This window comes from Symphodus melops (assembly GCF_947650265.1).
Source record: "Symphodus melops genome assembly, chromosome: 1".
In the NCBI taxonomy this organism is placed as follows: Eukaryota; Metazoa; Chordata; class Actinopteri; order Labriformes; family Labridae; genus Symphodus; species Symphodus melops.
This window is the reverse complement of record NC_136691.1, coordinates 37,771,230-37,793,615: the sequence shown is the minus strand read 5'-3', so window position 1 is coordinate 37,793,615 and position 22,386 is coordinate 37,771,230. Positions and strand designations below refer to the sequence as shown.

General features: G+C 40.5%; 1 protein-coding gene across 2 annotated transcripts; it reads left to right on the top strand.

The window, feature by feature from the left end:
* The first annotated feature begins 1,328 nt into the window (after window positions 1–1,328).
* Window positions 1,329–21,704, top strand: rorb (RAR-related orphan receptor B). Of its 2 annotated transcripts, none has more exons than XM_079346427.1 (10): window positions 1,329–1,720; window positions 16,163–16,248; window positions 16,360–16,501; window positions 16,701–17,132; window positions 17,423–17,544; window positions 17,879–18,011; window positions 18,174–18,281; window positions 18,446–18,556; window positions 18,760–18,872; window positions 18,999–21,704. In XM_079346427.1, the coding sequence occupies exons 1-10, from the start codon at window positions 1,714–1,716 to the stop codon at window positions 19,161–19,163; spliced, it is 1,419 nt and encodes a 472-aa protein (XP_079202553.1). In that variant the 5' UTR covers window positions 1,329–1,713; the 3' UTR covers window positions 19,164–21,704. The 2 variants fall into 2 exon arrangements, with proteins under 2 accessions (XP_079202553.1, XP_079202552.1); XM_079346426.1 differs by lacking the exon at window positions 1,329–1,720 and adding an exon at window positions 13,265–15,587.
* Window positions 21,705–22,386: the final 682 nt, after the last annotated feature.

Genomic DNA, 22,386 nt, shown 5'->3' with positions numbered 1-22,386 from the left:
TTTGTTCAGCTCTAAATCACTTCATACCACAGTATAAAGAATGCATATGAATATTGAGTATATGAATTAAAACTGAACCTGTTAAATACCATAAGTAACATGCACTCTTCCTCATGTATAGCAGGTGGAAGTTTAGACTCTAGATGTATGTGAACACCCTGCAGCCCTCACTGGGTCACTTATTGTGAAGTACAGTGGTCTCACATAAACCTACTCTTTCATTTTCCAGGTCAGTATTTCAGTGTTTCTCAGAGGATGGAGAGGACCCCGCCCCAAAAAGCATCCTATGGACACCTGAGACAAGCCGAGTCACTTGAGCTGCTGTCTGTGACATAAGATCTATTAGCAATCATATATAACCTGAACACATAACCTGTACAGGACAAATGCGGAAAATGTTGCTATTGCTTAAAATACATCCTGCTCTATAATCAGTGTTGAACCAACATAAGCATTCATTAAATCAATCGTTAAGTTGACAAAGGACTGTGTTGTGTACACTACACTAAACATGCACTATTCAAACATATGCAACAAACTTCTTTAATACTTTTTTTGTTTTGTTTTGTGTTTGTAGGCCTGCACAAGCTTAAACTGCACAACCACGTGTATGGTTGTATGATGTGTTTATTGGGTTTGTATCAATCTGTTGATATTTCAGCATTTTGTCACTTATCTGCATTTTTTATATGATATTATAATTTAACCTTCTCCAACCCAGAAGAGAGACAAAACTCAGAGAATAATGTTTTGTTAAGCGTGTCTTCACGAAGAAACTAATCAGCTCTTGAATGCAGCAAATGATTCAACACTGATTAGTCAACTGAAGTGTATACTTGTTTGTAATATACATGCTTGTTTGTTTCAAAGGTAATAGGCAACACGAATAATAAAAATCTCTCTCATAAATAATCTTAAATAATCCTATTGGGCATACGGTCAGACTTCAGTAGCCACTATGGGATAGCTATTAAAGACGGACTATTTTATTTTGAAAATAGCCTAAAACGCATGAAGCGAACTGAATGTAGCTGAAAATAAAACTTTGCACTGACTGTGTCTGTGGCGGCAGAGAGCGCAGAGGCTCTATGTGTGCGTATGCGTGTCTTCGTGTGTGTGTGTGTGTGTGTGTGTGTGTGTGTGTGTGTGAGAGTGTGTGTGTGTGTGTGTGTGTGTGTGTGTGTATGTGCGTGCGTGCGTGCGTGTGTGTGTGTGTGTGTGTGTGTGTGTGTGTGTGTATGTGCGCGCGCGCGCGCGTGTGTCTGCTCCGGGCTGGAGGCTGAGCAGGAGAGAGTGGGAGGAGCAGAAAGTGCTTTAGTCCAATCCGGGCCGCCGGGTAAAGCCTCTCCAATACGTTATTCCCTCCCTCAGCCCGCAGAAAACAGTGAAACCCTCCCATAGAGGTGAGAGCGCAGATGTCATGAGAAACGCGACCACACGACCAGAGCGCACAGACCGACGCACCGTCCAACCTCAGCCCGCCTCCACGCGCCCCGCTCTGGGATGCTTTTAGCGCACAGACGCCTCCGCTTAGGGCAGACAGTGGACGTCGACGCCGATCATCTGCACTCTTTTCGTTATTGTTATTATTTTTAACCGAGGATCTTCCCACCCCCAGCATCCCCCACCCCGTTATAAGTGTTTATGTTTATATCTTCATGACTGCTGCTTTGGGAAGCGAGCCTCAGCACCAGCTCAAGCAACGCCAACATCATGCGAGGTAAGACCATACCACTGCTCCAGTCACCAGCGCACTTTCCCTAAGATCCATCCCGCTAAACACTTCCACTCACTCAAATACACAAGCGACAGGCTTCATCTCACATTTGGCCTTGGAAGTTTAATTTGGGAGTTCTTGCTGAAAAGCTGTTTTAATCGATTTCTTACAGGACGGGTGGTTGGATATTTGCGTAAAAGTTTATCACGATACCTCCTGTGTGTGTGTGTGTGTGTGTGTGTTTGAATCTGTGTGTGTTTGTGTGTTTAGGCCTACAGTTGTGAAAGTTCATGCGCAAAGCCACGGGAGTCTGTGATTGCAAATTAAAAGTGGCACGTTATGTTTGACTAAAGCTTTTAATCATTTGAGCTCAACTCCGCACAAACATAACGAATATATTGATGACAGATCAGATCAAATGAAGTGATGGAGAGGAAAATAACTTTATTTCTGCACGTTTCTTTGATAGGTTTTAGAGTGTGTGAGAAATACTTTCACGCGCTCCACTAACCCATTTCCGTAATGCTGTGCACTGCGCCGTGGATGTTGAAATTCAACGTCAAAGTTGTTCGCGCGCGCACACAGAGAGAGAGAGAGAGAGTGTGTGTGTGTGTGTGTGTGTGTGTGTGTGTCGTACACAAGTTCTCTCTCACACACACATACACACACACAGGTTAACGCAGCCTTTTCAACTCTCACTATTTAAAACCTTTCCTTGCACATCTGTTAAAAATCCATTTTAAATAAAAAAAAGTAGTCTGTTCCTCCTTCAGTATTTCTCCTGAAAAATATATCAGTAAAACTTTAATATTTAACGTTTTAATTTTAGCTTTGAGTTTCGGCCATGTGTAACCTATTTATTTACTGTTCTCCATGCTATGCAATTATTGCTGACGTAAAGTTGCAAAACTCGTTCAACTGGATGATCTTCACTCCAATTAAAAAGTCAATGTGTTTGTTAGTAACCTGGCGCTGCTAATTGACATTTCAAACAATTAAAACTAATTTCTAAGGCTGTTTTAAGTCTCCAACCTTAATTCTGAATAGCAAATTAACATGTTGGTAAACTTTGGTCAGCACATACAAAGTTTCAAATGACAATTAAACTACAACGTTGGCAAATGTGTAAAAATAAAAAATAATCAAAGTACAATCCTACAATTTAATCTGCTCATAATTTAAACAAACAGAATGATTTTAAAATGAAAAAACTATGATGAACAAAATGTCATTTTATTGTAAAATATCATTGGTAAAATACCAATGCAGTCATTTTAATGTAACATATAATTTCATGATATTGACAAGAACACATTTACCAGTGATATAGCCAGTGTAATGGATCAAAGTAAAATCTATCTATCTATCTATCTATCTATCTATCTATCTATCTATCTATCTATCTATCTATCTATCTATCTATCTATCTATCTCCTTTTGTGTTTGCCATATAAAGCTTTCTCCAGCCTCAGCTTCAGGCCATCAAACCTGCAGGAAAAAAACATGAGGCCAAACACCCCCTACCTTCTCTCTCTCTCTCTCTCTCTCTCTCTATCAGACTCCTCGGTCATCCACCTAGTATTTTATCCACATTTTAATGGGCCTCGCGACCACTCTCGTGCATGGGATGTTTTTAGGGGTTTACGGAAAAGCTTCTGCTTTCACTTTACAGCCGTGGTCCGCAGAAGAGGCCCCTGAAGCGTCTCTCTCACCCCTCTTTTTCCTCGTCTCTCCCTCTCTCTCTCCCCATCTTCCTCTCTCCCTCTGCACGCCCCAAAGGGTTTTGTCAGATAGAATTAAATCAGTGTGGGCCGTGCGGCCCCCACTCTCAACCTGTGTGTGTGTGAGTGAGTGTGTGGAGTCTCGGCTGCCCTTACACAGAAATGCGCTCACAACCACAAGGTTATAAAAAATAGAGGCCCCTCATGAGCCGTGGTAATTATCATTTAACAATAGCCACAACTCCTGAAGCCCTGACTAAAGATGATGTCACCCAATCGCGTGGCCGGAGAAATAACAGACACAAACGTCTCATCAAGGCCTTTTCTGCAGCTCAATAAATGAAGCAATATTCATTCGTTCATATTTTTCCACTGAATATGACCAAGTGATGTGAAGGTGGTTGTGAACAGGATTGTTATAATGGCTGTATTTTCAAAGGGAAAAGCATGATGCTTTTGGGTGAATGATTGAACTCAATAAAGAAGTTATGTAATAAACTAAAACCATTTTTATTATCTGTATATTTTTTAAGTGAATTTCAGGTTAGGGCAAAGGTTTATCTTCAAATATTATAACAATCAATTCTGAATGGACATAAAATAATGTACTCAAAACACGAGTAAAGTCAGGGTCGTAGTCTGTTTTACCTTATACTTGTTAACTTACTTGAATTACTGTATCTTTTCTCACATAATAAAAAAATTAAAACATTTCATGAGCATTTAGCTGAAATAAAGAAACAGTTGTCAGAAACACTTTAAAGAATCAGAGCAATAAACAACCTGAAATCAAACATTTGATTGTGTTATGAATAATGTGAGCAGAGAGCCAGTACCCAGATTTCAGCCTTTAGGTCTAAGCCTATTGTAAACCCGGGTCAGACAGGTCAAAGAGTTCAGCTATGGAGGGAACAACAGGGGACGAAGGGTTCCTAGTGCCATTTGATCTCCTCTGTTAGCGATATGTGTCAATCACTAGCTCCATGCTCCTTCCTTCACAGACAGAGGAGGTAGGGTGACAGAAACTGTAAGAATCAGTAAGAACATGAAACTGGGAAAAGATGCAAGGAGTGACTTTCACAAATCTAACATCCTTTGTATAACCTGGGACATTTAATCCTATACGAACACAAAAAGCATGAAAAACACAAATACAACTGCACATCTTTGCAAACAGCTGCAACACTACGCATGACGGCCTCATGCCAATAGAATTAGTCCCATCCTGCATTGCTCTGGAGGCATGTGTGAGCATTGATTTGTCCAATTCTAAAGCATCCCCGAATCGATTTTCGGTCGAAGCCAACGGAAGCAGTCTGTTTAGATAAATCTATGGCATATAACTGGAAGGCTTCACTTAACCTCTAATGTTAAAAATGTTTTTTTATTCACTTTTGCAGCTGTAATGTTTCCCTATCATTTATTATTCTATGTATAAAATGTATTATTTTGCTTGTAAAAATTTACAGGTGTACTTCATGATGTTTTTATCAGATAACAATGACTAAAAAGCATTTGCCACACATAACCTTGGCACCAGTAAGACACTAAAACACAGTTATAAACAACATAAATATGTTCTAATATTTGTGGTTAAGTTCTTAACAAACACTTTAAAGCCATAAAAAATGTCCTCATCTGCCTATAACTGTAGTGTTGTAGTTTTTGGTGTTCTTTTTTTCTCAAATGTTGATACAGGATTATAAATTCTACATTTCTGTGTGGTAGCTCTAATAACACTTGTACATTGTATTATAGAACTTTAAATTCTGCATAGTAGTGAGGTGAATGAAATCAATTAATCAAAGTGCTTATAGTGTCTCCTGTATAGTGATTTGTGTTCGTCATACTCAATAGGGGGATTTAAGTCAAGTGAGGACAAGTCAACAGTTTAGAGACAAACACTGTGTAACAATGTGTTGCCCCATGATTAAAGTCATATGATTTAGTCTTTTTAAGTACCTGTATTACCAAAAGTTGTGCAAGAACACAAACAATAAAAGGGTTAAAATACATTTTAAACGGTCACACTCTCCACCGGTTAATGAGGGAGCCTGTTTGGAAACCAGCAGCTTCATCCTCAGTCATGAACAGCAGGTCAGCACACATTTTCCCTGCTTTCCATTGTTGTCTTGAAATCACTTATTGAACACAATGGGAAACACCTGGCCGATTGAATCTTCAATTTGCAATGTTTTTCTGTCTCTATGTGGTCTCTCGGTGTTGTTGATTGTGTTGTTTATTGTGTGTTTGTGCTGACTAATGGCCCAGTGTTATGTAAGAAGAGAGGAGAGATTACCCCAAGCCCATGCAGGCCACACTGTTAATCCCTCAACACAGGCCTACTGACTGACTGAGGCACCGCCACGATGCTGTTGCAACACACGCACACACATAGACACGCACACATGCGCGCGCACACACACGCACACGCACACCAAACGAACAAAGAAACACATGCATTCGACAAAAGCTTGGATTCGGGACTCACTTCCCACTATCTGTGCACCTGTCCTCAGACACCCACAGTCCTCACTTGGCCTGTCTGCTAAACTGTCTACTCAAAATAGCTAACCAGGCTGTGTGTGTGTGTGTGTGTGTGTGTGTGTGTGTGTTTGGCCTGGATGGCACGTCTGTGGTCCCACTGAGCTGCTATCATAGCTTGTGTTAGTTTAGCAATCGCCCAGCGTGCACTCCTTGTTGGTTTTGTCCCTCAGCGGCTGTCTGGGGGAGTCTAGGGGAACAGTTTTCCTCCTCAGTCAATTCTCTCTCTCTCTCTTTCTTTTCTTTTTTAAAATCTTTATACACACAAAGCGTGGGCTATATAGCACGCTTTGGTTTGTGTCTCCACTTTATCTTAGCCAGGAGGGATTTCAGCCTGAACCACTCCTAAACTCTAAATCTGCCTTGAAGTCATACAGTCCTCTGACAGCTTCTTCTGTTTTGTCAGTTTTACTCATTCATGAAGCCAGCATGTCTCCATGGACTCACAATGATATTCAATATTCACATTTTACTTCGATTTGCATTGAAGTAAGAGCCAGGGGAAGAGGGTGACTGCGCTCGTTAAAAGCAGAAACGTATGCACAGAGAGAGCATATAATTTGATGCCTGGGTAGCTTTCATATAAAAACTATACACATAACGAGACCATTAGACGAGAGATTCAGTTTCTCTGACTCACAATCAGTTTTATTTTGTAGAGAGATACAGGGGAGCAATGTTTGACAGTCCAAAGTCAGAGAGGATTATAACCTGATCTCCGAAACTTTACTTCCAAGAGTCATCGTAGTGTAGAATATTTAATATAACATTTTAAAGGAATTTTGCCTTGGTCTTGTTTTGTTTCTTATTCGATAAACATTACGTTGAACACATTTCCTTTTTCTAAACTTTTCTGCTTCTACTTTGAAAACATTCAGAATTATTAACGGCTCTATGAAGAAGTAAATAATAAAAAATGTAAGCCAAAGAGATGTATGGAAATGTAGGAAATAAAGAGAAAGGAGAGAACGCATACAGTGAATAAGTGAGATAAGAAAAGAGAGTAAGTAAGAGAGCGGCTAAAGAGTTATATAATAGTGCAGTCGTGCATGTGTGCGTGCGCTCGGGCAGGAGTGTTTAAGCCGAGTGTGTAAATAAGTGAGGGAGAACAGTTTAGAGTGGATAAAATAGTGAAATGAGTTGACTTGCAGGCATGTTAACACTAACACACACACACACACACACACACACACACACACACACACACACACACACACACAAACACACCATAAACAAGGATACAAACTGTCCTGTCCTCATATCACACTTGTATTCAGGCGGCTGTTAGTAGAAAATGCATTAAACTTCAACCTGTAAGAACAACGGACAAAGTCCAAAGTCTAGCAAACACTCAAGCAGATTAGTCCAATGTAGGTCTGTGTAACATGCCCACCTTTTACTACACACAAATACACACACAACTTAAAAAAAACTTTTTTTTTACCTCAACAAAATCTTGATATTTAAAAAAAATCATAGTTATGGAATTGTATTCTGTATCCACATTAGCCAATTGAAATATGTACCATTAATGTCAAAATGCCTCTACTTTGTGAAGGTGTTCATTGTTGGCAGGTGCACAGTGTACACTTGCAACAATAAGCCTTTAATATGACTTAGCCAACTGCAGCATCTTTTCTTATTGACAAAGATTAGCCTCTTTTAGTGCTTGTAATCCCATTGAAGAGACTCTTATTAGGTCTATCTTTCTTTGCTTCCACTTCCCTCTCCCTTTTACACTCTTGTTAAATCCTTGGTTCCTCTCTTAACCTGAATGTGTGTGTGTGTGTGTGTGTGTGTGTGTGTGAAAGAGAGAGATGTGTCTCCTAAGCAGCGGCTGCTGGCATGAGGTCTCTTGTCATTTACAAAGCAATTATGAAACCAAGACTGCTGCTGCTTTTTGCTCTACCTATCGACTCACATTTAATGTTCATGATGCATTCTGTCAAATCATGCCACTGAAGAAAGAGAGCGAGAGAGAGAAAGAAAAAGCAGGTAAAGAGTAGAGCCGACCGAGCCTCGTTGAGCCATTTGATAGTCTTTGTGATCAATTTGCCTCTGTGAGAGATGCCCCTGGGGCCACTTTGGGGAGAACCTTGTTAGGCTGAGTTAAATTGTTGCCCGAGGCGAGCTATTAGCGGCCATCCCTGAGAGAGAGCCCACACATACGCTCACACTCACTTAAACTGACACACTGAAATGCACGGATACATTCAAACCTCTTTGAAACAGATAAACTCCAATGGGAACTCTTGCAATGCTCGCGATCAAGCACACAGCCTGTTTTACTCAAACCACACATAACCAATGAGGCTAAAAGAGTCTTTACTCACAGTGTACAGGCACTTTGTTACAAGTAAAAAAAAAGATGATTTATTTTTTAATTTAGCGAATAGGACAAAGTTACACACGCTTAGAGATGTTTTGCTTGGGGGTGCGGTTGACATAAAGATGTATAAAAAAATAACAGTATGATCCTATATTATAAAAGTATAATAAAAAATAACTAAGTAATGAAAGTCATTTAGAAGGGACCATTTTATAAGATTTACCATTAAAATGAAGAGATGTGATCAGTTACTAATTATTATTTTTTTATTTAATTTTTTTATTAAACCTTTATTTTTAACATATTTTTGAGCCATGTTTGCCTAAATTAAATAGCATAGCAGGATAACCAGGAAAGGTTGGGAGGAGAAAGTAGGGATCCACAGGCTGAGGTCAGATCTGAACCCATGGCCACTGTGATGAGGACAACAACCTCTGTACATCAGGGACTTTATATAACCACTCGGCTACAGGTGCTCCAATTCAACCTTTATTTATCTAGAAAATGTTTGTTGATAATAAAAATATTATTAAAGTTTCAGACAAACAATGAGCAGCTCAACATACAAATATAAATCAAGTATTAAGTTACAAAATAAAGGACCAGCAATCTATCAAAGTTAATCACAATCATGACTATATCTGGCTGAACATCTACAGTTAGATGTGTCTGCCTTATCATAGTCATTTAACATAGGCATTCAGGGGGGCTCAGTGGTAGAATCGTCGTCTCTCAAACAACTTAAAGTTGGGGGTTTGATCCCCATCTGCTGCAGCAGCACGAGTGGGTAGGTGTGACCTGCAGTGTAAAAAGCACTCTAATAAGTCAGAAGACTAGAAAAGTGCAGTATGAGCTCAAGTCCATTTACCATCTAACACCCCCTTAAAAGCGTCCTGTGACACCACCTTGTTAAATGTTGTGGTAGACGGGGGAAATGTGGTTGTTGATGCATTAACGCGACATTAAATGATATTATCGTTGAATTTATTGTCTGCTAAGTATCCTGCAAGATTGAAATGAGTGATTTGAAGCAGAAGTTTCCTTCTAACATTTTGTAGAGTAGAATAAGAAAAAAATATTCAAAGTACTTTATGACTCAACTACTCCTGCTGGGGAGTTATTCGTCATTAATTGAACCACACTCCCTGACTGCACTTTCTTTCACAAACCTCTCCAAATAAATATCCAACATGTTTACATACTCAGATTTTAAAAAAAGGAACAAAAACACCAATCACATCTGGAAAGCAAATACTTTGGTAAAATGTGAAGCAAACATTGAAACAATGAATTCATTATGGAGGATATTAACACAAATGGCCCGTCCTTTTAATAATACCATTTAATTTCACTTGTGTTAATGTTTCTGTGTTCGGTTTTATCACACTGACTGCTGAATTTCTCTTCACCTTCTCACCACCCTTCCCCCCTCAAATACAAATACACACACACACATGCAAACACACTCACACACACTGTCATCTACAATTAGGCTCAAGAGAAACACCATAGGAGGAGGAGCGTGAGGTTAAAGGAGGATTAGGACACAAGCAAGGCCAACAAAATGTTATTTTCTGACCTTAAAAATGGAGCACGAGGATCTCTGTATATGTTGTGTGTTTGCACATGCATAAACACAGTCTAAAAACGCAGCACCTACTTTCTTGTAGCAGCTCAGCATGCACTTGTGCATGTCTGCTGACATGGAGAGCAAAGGAGTCGGGGGTGGGGTTGAGGTGGTCGGAGGGAGTTAAATATATAAGAGTCCTTTAAGCAGTCAGTTTTTCTCGCTGTGTGTATTTGCATGTTTGTCACAGTGTGTGTGGATTCTCATGGCGGATTTCAGGACGGTAATGACCAGATGCAGACCTCTCACACTTGGACTTGTTACTTCCACTCTGATGCTCCCGCTCAGTCCTTAAGGAAAGGTCAAAGGCTGAAAGGGTCCTGCAGGTCACCCAGGGGGTTTGAGTGTGTGTGTGTGTGTGTGTGTGTGTGTGTGTGTGTGTGTGTGTGTGTGTACAGTGACCATGAGAGGGAGATCTGAGAGGGCAGATGGGCAGACTGTGTGGGTGTGCGTGTGTTCTCAGGCAGGGGTTGGGTTTACCCTGTGGATTTTTCCCACGCCTCCTTCTCTTCTTATCCATCTGAGGACACATGCTGCATGGAGACTGTACTTGTGTGTGTATGTGTGTGTGTGTGTGTGTGTGTGTGTGTGTGAAGGGGGGAGCAGGGGCACACATACAAATAATACAGTAAAGTCTGCTTTTTTTCAAAGGGAGTTTGCTGTAATGTATGCGTTCAGGCATGTCTGAATGCGCCTCTGTCTGTCTCAATGCTTCTCTGCAAAGTGCATGTGTTTGTGTGTGTCTGTGCATGTGAATCGATGCTCTGGATGACAGCCAATGGCCCCCTTCTGTTCCCTCTCTGTGGCGTCCAATCATGCCGCGACATCATATTCTATGAGCAAACCGCAGCTGATCCCAGACCTGCTATCTGAGCAATTACCCAGAGTGCTTTGGGGCTGCATGGCGAGCTGGACAAGCTCATGCCCTCTGACATACAGCATGGGGGGAGGGCAGGAGAGACTGTTTTTCTGACTGTTTGTAAATGTGTGTGTGTGTGTGTGTGTGTGTGTGTTGGCAGACCGCGGGATGGGGGTCGATGAGGATGGACTGATGGGAAAAGAGCGAGGTTGGGGGGAGTAACATGTATGCTCAGCAACAGTGTGGCTGTCTCTCACAGAGTGGACAAAGCCATGCATGGCGGCAAGGGATGGAGATGGGGGGAGGGGAGAGGAGATGGACCCACTGCATGGCATTATGATTATTACTAAATCACACAGAAGAGCAGAGAGTGCAAACAAAGACAGACACAGTACAAGACTGGGTCTACCCACGCTTCCTGTTTGTTTATCAGCGTGAAGTTTAAGTTTGAGTTCGCATGAGTCGGGGATGGCAGCAGCTAACATCCAACGCAATGCTGACATTTACAGCTGCCACTTTCATGATGGATTATTCGTTTAATTGATTAATTAAATGTTTCCTCTATTATATTTCAAAAATAGACAAAATGCCCAACAACCATTAAATATCCCTGATTAATCCTTGAGAAAGTGTTGTGCAGGAAATCCAACATGAAGGACATTTATAAATGCCAGATGAGGGCATCAAATGTCAGGGTTTTGTTTGTAAGGTTTAAAATGTTTTGTTTCTAAATCAAAATGTTCCTTCCTCTGCAATTTCCTGTTGTGGCTCTTTAAGTTGAGTTTAGAGATGTTTGAGAAGTTTGTTTGAGAAAATGTCAATATTTCTTGACAATGACAATACTTTTTACATTTAATAATTATTCTTTAGGATAATTTAAAGCTTTTGCAGAAAACATAGAGTAAAGACATATAGGATACAAGTGGAGAGGTGAAAAGAATGACGTGGAACAAGGGGGTCTGTGAGGTCCGCTTAACGATAGCATTCATGGTTAAAACTGGACTGATGTCTAAATTTAAAAAGAGGGAATTCAGCGTTGAAGACAGAGGAAGTAATTAAAACAGACTTTAATATTTCTATTTCTTACAGTACAGCAGACAGCCCAACATTCTTCAATATCTTTTTTAGATGTTTCAGACAGTGATAACAGACAGGAAAGAGAGAAAAGTATGACAGTCTTTTTGAAACAGTGGAGTGGTGGTGTTTCATTGATTTTAATGGGGCAGTATGATGTGAAAACATGACAGAAGACACAGGGGAGATAACCCAAGCAGCACTGCTATAAGCTATTCCCAGCTGTGTGTGCTAATCCACTCAGCGATCACGCCACCAAAAGTTTTTCGAGCTGTTTTTCATCATCGGTAGAGAGGGGGGAAAAAAAAAAACTGCTTGTTGGTCTCTAAGCTCTGTGAGACATTGACGACAGAGCTACGCTGAGAGATGGAAATAGATCATGAAATACAGAAACTGAAATGATTTCCCAGTCACACAGCCACTTACAGCGAGAGGAGAGACGCTCAAATGAAAAAGTCAAACAGACTGAAGTGGAATGGATGGTGAACAGAGATAGTATAATTCACAGTATATAGACATCTAAGAGCAACGCTGTGTTGTTCAGGTTTAACAAGGAGTGGTGGGGGGGTAAAGTGCTGATCTCCTTCATTCTCCCACAGGATATCTAGTTAACCGGAGAGAAGCTATGCACATTTTTAATGAAGATGAGAAACCACCCACATTCATCCCCAACAAATCAACCCCTGGGACTACAGTATGAGCCATGTTTGCATTTCTGAAGTGCCTCACATTGGAAAAAGTTATAGCAGAAAGAGATTTCAACTGTTCTATAAGCTGCAAGACTACAGCGCCAGCACCAACCTCTTGTGTATATATCATGTGTGTGTGTGCGCGTGTGTGTATAGTTCGTGTGTGCGTGTGTGTGTGTGTGTGAGTTAAGTCTCTGGTGTATCATCCAGGTTGAATAAATGAGCAAGCAGGCCCTGTGCTTGTAACACTAACATACACAAATGATAAACACGTTTAGAAACACCTATACATTTGGTGTTACATTGTCAGTATAGACACACCAGAAGCAGCCTTTTTTAATGGTCATCAGTGTGTAGTCCTTAATCGTGTATTTGTGTGATCTACTTACGTGATTCATTAGAAGTATTGTTAAAATATTGGTCCTAGGCTGCTGCTTTTTTTTTTTTTTCATCAGTGCAACGCAGATAATTAGGACTCTATTTAGAGAGAGGGCCAGCCTAGGAAATACACAGGAGATCCTCACCTCATTAAAAATCAATTATCATAACACACGTGCCAGCGCTACACAGCCCTCATGGCCACAGTCAACCACACACACATAAGCACGTGTGAAAACTTTCACATCTACTATTATCTCCCCTGTAAAATTCATCTCCAGTTAATTCTCTCTGCCTTTCTCTCTCTCTCTCTCTCTCTGGAGAGAGATAGATTGCTCAGGACTGATCCTCCTCTTAGCTGACGAATCGCCAGCGTTGCAGTCTTGCTCTTACATGATAACGTCAGGATAACACTCCCGTTCCCAGAACACTCTCTGAACAAAGAAAGAAAGCCTTCCCAGCCTTCCAACAAAATAATGAGTGTAAACAGAAAGGTTTTTGTTTTTACTTAAACTTTGTTTGGAATGAATGCCTATCAAACAAGGTTCAGGGAATGTCTGCGTCATGTGTCTTTCTCTGAAGTTTTACTCTCTCTTTGAAATCAACTTTAGCCTTAGCTTTGAGGCATTCACTTTTCTTTGTAATGTAAAGCCATGAAATCTAAAACACAAACTGTATTATTATACCTCCTAACTTTGAAAACAACAAATAAAGCTTTCTTTAAGCACCCAGTAGATAACACGTCTTAATTTCGCTGTAATCCACCATTGAAGCCACAGTGTAACAAGGCAGCAGGCATGTATTGTTGACAGGATGTGGAAGTGGGAGTCCTTTAGTAAACAATTCACAAAGCCTGTGCTGCTTAGAAGGGCCGACAGGACAAACACTGATGATACACCGAGTTGGCTCCGCACACCGATGACATCACTTCCTTTAAGAGTGTGACAGCTTAGCACATCATCGCTGTGACAGCCAGACGAGTGCAGTGAGTGGGCGGTCACCCTGGCAACAGCAATGCTGTCATGACCGTCTCCCTATATCCTACCTGACAGTCCCCGCTGGCAATGAGCACGGCACACACTCAACAAAGCACACACCCACATGCACAACACATATTCACAAACATTTTGTCAACATGTACACATACTTTATCTTTCTCTGTGTCTCTTTTATAAGTGAAGCGCTCACTCAAGACGTCTTGGAAACACACACTTAAACAATGCACATGCCCACACGCCCGTGCTCCTTTGGGAATAATTATGTGAAACAAAGACGAGAATGATGTCCCATGGGGCAAAAGGAAATACATTTAAGATATAATGTAATCACTGGAGAAAGGATAAACACACACTCTTCTGAGGTGCAAAAATGTAAAGATCCTACAGAAACATTACACATGTATCACACATACAACAGAAACAGCAGGTGTGGGCTGGAAAATGTGTCTAAACTGTAAGAGATTGATTTGTTTCATGGTTAACAATGTCTTCAATCATATTGACTGATAGTGTGTAATAAACAGTTTGAATAAGAGCATTTTAGGTGATAAATGTCCTTTCCTCTGTTGCTCATATGTGGTGTGTGTTGATAGCAGCCATCACAGGGCACAACTGACCTGTTTTCCAGACTATAAAAAGTGTGATACAGGCACATTCATTGACAGTTTTGTGTGTTGTCCCAGTCCGATGCTATGCTCTGACCCAGTTTGGAGCCAGTTGGCCAAGAGTTGGTGGAAATGGGTCATGTCTTGGGCTGCACCAGAACTCTCAGTATAAGCTCTGGTAACTCGAATGCACAGTTTAAGACCATGTTGTTCACCAAAGGTTAGATTTATTCCCAATCAGCTACACAAAGATTATTAAATTTAAGACGCTAGTTGTCAAAAATAAGTTCACAAGAGATACACAAAGGTTGCAAACATCAAGTTCAAAAAGATAAGGAGCTATTGTTAAACTCCCTAACAGCCACAAGGGGGCAGAAATGAATCTGACTAGATAATTGAGAGAAATGACTGAATGACTTGAAGAGTACCATAATTATCTCTACTTTCTGTCATATCCAACATTGTTGAACAATGTCTCTGTAAATGGTGTGGTGTTTATATTGAAAGCAGGCTTAGTTCACATGGATAAGTTGTCATTGGAGGACTGTTTGATAATATCTGTTTGTGTTTTATTGGAGATAATATGAAACTATTCAGTTGGATTGGCCACAACTCACACCTCTGAAGTCTTATAACTGGTACAATGATTGGGGAAACTTCTATGTATCGTCTACTATGCTTCTTGACTTGGTCAGTATCGCAACTTGCAGAGGTTCCTACAGGTGGGACAATGCAAGCAGATTACAGGTGAATAGCTACATCAGCTTTGACTAAGCCACTGCTCATTAGAGGAGGGAACCAGCTCGTCGGGAAATAATTTCAGATTAAATAGGCTGTCTAATCTCTTTATAGAGGGTGTGCCATCTCAGCACACACCTGACTACCTCTACATCTATCCCATATCTCTTTCTAGAAACTCTCCTACTACCTATTATACCATATATAATGATTGAAATAAACTAGTGACAGATGAGTTTTTGGTGCTAAACTGAATGTTTATATTCTGTTCCTTTGGTTGTGACTGTGCATGGAGCTGCCGATACACAGTGAGTAACATTTGGACTAATGATTAATGAGTAGTTAAATTAGTGAAGTTTTAGATTAAAATAGAGGTAATCAGTGAAACCATAAATAAAAAGCATTTAATGAGTTTGTGTGCAAGTGTGTGCGTGTGTATGTGTGTGTGTGAGAGAGAGAGAAAGCAACAGAAAGAGAACATGGAGTGTGGTGCTTCAGTGATATAACCTTTTGGCTTATTATGGGCTCCCTTTGTTACCTGCAGGGGTCTCTCCTTCAAGCGTTACACAAAGAACGCCAACACACAATTAACACTATCCTGCCATTTGTGCATGTGTGTACATAGAAAAGTACATGTCAAGCCCAGTCTTTAGAAACCCACAGAATATCCAGATGTCACTTTGCCCTTCTGAAGTTGAATTCAAACACAAACTGAAAACTGTTCACACAGTGTCCTACAGTCAACAAGGTCATGTCCCATTTTGACCTCGTTACTCACCAACTGACTGAAATAGATGCTGTTCTCAAATACAAGATTCAGGAAAAAGAAAATGTTAAAATTTGTCTTACAACTGTTGTCCTTTTTTTTTCTCTTTGCTTGCAGCCCAAATCGAAGTAATACCTTGCAAAATCTGCGGAGACAAATCATCAGGTATCCACTATGGAGTCATTACGTGTGAGGGATGTAAGGTAAGACAGCTTGTGCTTAAAAACATTGAGCTCTCTAAGTCATGAACATTCTGTCCTGTACAGATTCCTATAAGTCTATATCCATGCTCTTTCTTGACACGATGTAACCAGGGTTTCTTCAGACGGAGTCAGCAGAATAATGCAGCGTACTCGTGCCCGCGCCAGAGGAACTGCCTCATTGACAGAACAAACCGCAACCGCTGCCAACACTGCCGCCTACAGAAATGTCTCGCCCTAGGAATGTCCAGAGATGGTGAGGCCCAGTTATAGTCACTGAAATAAATAATGATAATGTTGTCAAGTTGTGCATATGTGTACAGTGAATTCAAGCAGATCCTAAAGAAGAACCAAGTATCATGTGTTTCGGTCGATTGGAAGAATGAAATGTTGAGACTGTCTTTCTATTTTGGTAATGGTCTAATCTTCCTTCATTATTTCGTCACCCTTTACAGCTGTTAAGTTTGGCCGCATGTCCAAAAAACAGCGTGACAGCTTATATGCAGAGGTCCAGAAGCACCAAGCACGATTGCAGGAGCAACGGCAGCAGCAGACAGGTGAAGCTGAAGCCTTGGCACGCGTTTACTCATCCAGCCTAAGCAACGGACTGTCCACCCTCAATCACGAAATTGGGGGCACCTATGCCAACGGTCATGTTATTGAGCTACCCAAGGGTGGACATGGTAACGGAGGTGTAGTACCAGGGGGATACTATGGGATGGATTCCACCCAGCCCTCTCCCGATCAGTCAGGTTTGGACATGTCGGGCATTAAGCACATCAAGCAGGAGCCTGTGTATGACCTAACACCAGTACCAAACCTGTTCAGTTACGGAGGCTACCAGGATACTCAGCTGGGACCGAACAACGTCAGCATGGGAGAGCTAGGTAAAGACTGTTTTTTTGTAATCTTGTAGGACTGACTCAGTTAAATGGTTCATTTAAAAGCTACATGAAATACTGCATCGAGTTGGGGATAAAAGGATTCCCCAGAAGTAGTCCTGATGAATACTAATATAGGGGCATCGCAAGATTTGTTTGGTTCACTGAAGCCCTGTTTGTCCTACCCCTTCAATTACCATACATCACTTTATCAACTGTGTAAATAAAATAGATAAATAATTGGCTATAATGTAGTGAGAATAATCGATGAAATAACAAATGATCCTTATTTCCAGACCGCATTGCTCAGAATATCATCAAATCCCACTTGGAGACGTGTCAGTACACAACAGATGAGCTGCAGCAGCTGGCCTGGCAAACACACTCCTATGAAGAGGTCAAGATGTACCAGAGCAAGGTGAGATTTTATTATGACAAACACATTTTTAAATACTCCTGCCAGCTAGAAGCATCTGGTACTCCAATGCTAAAGGACCTGAACTGTATAGAACGGAAAATAATGGAACAAGGACAATTTGCTGATGTTGCACTGGAGTCTCAACACTTGAGATTCAAATTCAATACAGCTTATCTTTTCCCTTTCCCTCGTAACATGGAAATGAAACACCTTGTTAGCATTGATAAATGTGAAAGCATTTTGTAAAAGAATGATTGGCAAGACTCATTCACAGACATGACTATAACTACTGAAGGACAGTCCATATAACCTTTAACTGTGTGTTTGGCTCTAGCCCCGGGATGTATTGTGGCAGCAGTGTGCCATCCAGATTACTCATGCAATCCAGTATGTAGTGGAGTTCGCCAAGCGCATCTCAGGGTTCATGGAACTGTGCCAGAATGACCAGATCCTGCTGCTCAAATCAGGTACGTTCAATCAATAACTGTTCATAGTTATCTTTGTCTTGTTACAGGCCGGACAGTGAAGCTCAGCAAAAGAGAAATTTCTTTGTTTTCTTATTTTTTTTTGCCTCTGAGTTGTGTATCAGCTTTCATAACAATCCCAATCTGTCTCCATGGATCTTCCAGGTTGTTTGGAGGTAGTCTTGGTACGGATGTGCAGGGCATTCAACCCTCTCAACAACACTGTCCTCTTTGAAGGGAAGTACGGAGGCATGCAGATGTTCAAAGCCCTGGGTAAGACATTACTGCCCGCGCATTTGTCTTGGAATAAATTAGTGACAAGGAGTATGCATTAAAAACTAAATGAAACTACTGCACCCTGAGTTATTTTTGTGCACACATGACCAGAATAAATGTACTGAAAATCTCTTTTTTTCTCTTTTGTGTTTCCCTCCAAGGTTGTGATGACTTAGTCAGTGCGGTGTTTGACTTTGCCAAGAGTTTGTGTTCCCTGCAGCTGACAGAGGAGGAGATTGCTCTGTTCTCAGCTGCTGTACTCATTTCCACAGGTCAGTACATATTCCCTTGCATTACTGGAATACTGGAACCAAGTGCACTGGTTTAAGGTGCTAAGCAGTGTGGACACGGGTGACACTGGTCACATTTGTAGGCATTAAGGAATATAACTACAGTCAAAATCCATGTAGTTTAACCATTTTGTTCAGCACTCCTCTGCCAAATTAACAATTCTCTCCCTTTTTTCCACACTCAGATCGACCATGGCTGATGGAGCCTCGGAAAGTCCAGAAACTTCAGGAGAAGATCTACTTTGCTCTGCAGCACATTATGCAGAAGAACCACATGGATGAAGATGCATTGGCTAAGGTAAGCTAAGCCTTTAAAGGCGGATCATATCAAGACTGCGCCCATTGCTGAGAAGCTTGATGCTACTACATTATCTTGCCCTGTTTGTAGTTCATCAGTCTTATTTTTCTCACTCTTGTCTGGCAGCTGATCAGCCGAATTCCAACCTTGTCAGCCCTGTGCACACTTCATACTGAGGAGCTTCAGGCCTTTCAGCAGCTCCATCCAGAAACAGTCAATGTCCTCTTCCCTCCACTCTACAAAGAACTGTTCAACCCAGACCCCAACTCTACCATGGCCATGCCCAAGTGACTGCCTGTGGTCCCCATGCAAACGTCAGCAGAGGACCAAGAAAATATGAAGACAACCGCATCTTACGAGGCACAAGTGGCTACGTCGACGTTGTCATCACTGTGGCAATCGCATGTTACTGAACTTCCCGAGCCTCAATTTGGACGGGAGGGTGAGGATTCATCTGCCAGAAACTTACAGTTATCGCCAACAATACTAGGAATGTCCAGCACTTATCCCATCCTGTTCACCGATACAGTCTGAAGAATGTATATATAAATGAAGCGCGCCTCGAGCCACAACCTAAGCGGGGCTTCCTCCCGTCACCTGAACTGAACTGACTGACCAGAAATGAACAGACTTTAAAAGATTTAGGAACAATTTTAAGCTGTCAATCCTTTATAAAAATGGGTAAGTTAATTTGTTTTAACTTTGAAAAAATCGTTTTTGTTTGTCTGATTTTGTATTTTCACAAGAATAATTGAGAGTTTGAAGAAGCTGAATGGGGGAGGGAACTGTGGATTTAGAGAAGCTATTGTAGATATTCTCCTAGTACAGAGCGGATTCCAGTATTACTTCTTGTTCTGTTTAAATAAGTTAGTCCTAATTTAAATATACAGCAGCCCACAGTGGCTGGCTTTACCTTGTCTATGTGATTTTGTTTTGACAGTTTCTTGTGTACAGAATTTGTAAAGTTGATACTTGTAAGAGAATATTGGGTAAAACCAGAAATCAATTCGGGTTTTGTTGATATATAGAAGCCTTGTCTGGATTTTGTTCATATGTAAAGAAGGAACTGCATCCTTCTAATGAGAACTTATAAAAATGTAAAGAGAGCATATGAAGGATTTAAAAAGAAAATAATTGCTTCTGCTATTCAAGGTGAAGAGATATACATAAATATTCTATTTTGCAAAAAAATAATAATCTGGCAGATTTGCCGTCCTATCAATCATGTTTTACTCGCTGCAATAATTACGTCCAACAAAAGCTGGACTGCTTTAGAACAATCAACCAGAAACAACCAATCAGAAACAAGGACCTCGTAATGAACCCCTTTTTCTTCCCACACTCCTCTAACCCTGAACCCTTTTCTTATATTAAATAGCCATGACACTAGATTAGTCAGATACTCAGACGTGGAAATAAATCACATTGAAGAAGTGACAAACATCCACCTGAAAAAAAGCTGAAAAAACAAACAAACTTGAATTCAACTAAACACTTGCCAATCTTCAAACCCTGAATGAGTGCGTTATGCCCTCATCCCTCTCATCACTATTTGCACAATCCAGTCCGTGGATGTCAATCCCTCCAGGCTGTGAATATGACGGACCCTTTTCTCTAAAAAGCAATAACTTTCGCACTGCCTTTTGATCTTACTCATTTGTTTCCTCTTTTAATACGTTTAGCTGTTCAGTACAGGGTAGAAGAACAAGAATGCACTATATTTGACTCTTGATCTTGTAATTATATCAAACAATCACCTCCATGGGTGGCACTCATTCCCACACAGCCTCTGTAGTGTATCAATGTGAAACAACATGACCTGAGGAGGATACAATACAAAGCACTGTTTGACAAATATGAAGAAAAGTCTCCGATGATGGACATAAAAACTCACACAAATAGTTGTGATAGACAATCCCATGTTGGCTTTTGTGTTAATCATTCCATCCTCCTAAGCACTTACAGACTCTCATTTGTCTTTGCAGTTTATATCTTTTAAAGAATTTGGCCACTGTGCACAATGACTCTTGTTCAAAGTGCCCCCTTGTCCATGTTAATTTTAACAATCACTGTGAATATATGCTTTAACACTAACTGAAGATGCATGTATTTGAATGAAATCTTCAGCTTTGTGATCCTAAATATATAAGCTGATGATATTTTAACAGTCACTTAATAGTTTTTGAACAAAACAACATGTGTTGCTTCACACTCAACCTTTTTGTAAATTGAAAGTTCTAATTGAGTGTTATATTTGCACTTACAGTAAAGCTTTGATCTCGGTTAACTGTTGTTTGCAAATAGTGACAGTGGCCAAATCTTCTATTTGATCCAAGCGTGGACACACTCAGATAAGTTGTGCATTCATTTACATTAAAACACGATCATTCCTGTTTTCATCCCGAAATATTAACGCTGGGTAACAAACGGTCATTCTAGCTTCCATCTGTCTCAGTGATCCATTCGAAAAGACCCTTACTTCTTCCCCCTGACCCAACCCCAGATCAGAGGCCAGTGACTCATGAGACAATCACTTGCTCATAAAGGCTTGATGCACTACACAGCATCTCTCAGGGAGCAGCTCTTTTTCTGACTTTGCATTAAAAGAGGGTTTAATATTTTTGCAAATTTACAAAAAATAAAACGTATAAAATAACTACTTTTTAAAAGAGGCATATGCTGCCAACGGTATGCTGGCAATGGAATCTGCCCAGACAAGGCTTTGATAAGTGTGTGTATGTGTGTATAGAGCATGAATTCACTGTCCAAATCTCTTTAGAGCCCAAACTGTATGACAAGCATTGTAACGTAGCACATGGAAAAAAAACAAAAGATATATTTTATGTCAGTGTGCTCTTGTCACCACTGTACACTCATGTTTACTGCTCATTTTGCTGCTTTCGGGACAGTGAGGGAAGTCCACTAGTAAGCTGTGATTTAGGAGCCACCACGCGAGCCCTGGGACAGTGAATTCCAACTCTGACTCTGAAGTTTTTGTGTGTTTATTTTCCCTTGTTAGACTGTGAATCAGAGGGGTGGGATGGAGGTATAAGAGGGGATGTGCTGGCAAAAAAAGAGTGGCAACGCAACACTGTAAGTAAGAAACTGTAGCAATAAGAACTGGAGGCATTTACTATTGTCATGTTTGCATTGTAAGATTATTTTTTATTTTATTACTATTTACTATTATTATTGTTCTTATTATGACTACTATTCTTCTATTACTATTAGCCTATTGTTGTTCTGTTCTATTTGCATGACGTTTCATTACAGTGAAACATTTGGGGCTTATTTGTGTTTTCTCTTCTCATGATATTGTGAGTTTCGTGGGAGGGGTTATTGGCAGGGTGGGAGAAGGGTTTTTGGGCAAATTCCATCTCAATTCAGTCAGTTCAAAGGAAGTTTTTTTTTTTCACAAGCTGAAAGAATTTTTGAATAAATTGCTTTTATTTATACACAACCATTTTAACATTTCTTGTTCAGTTTGAAATGTATTTTTTCCAACCTTTGAATG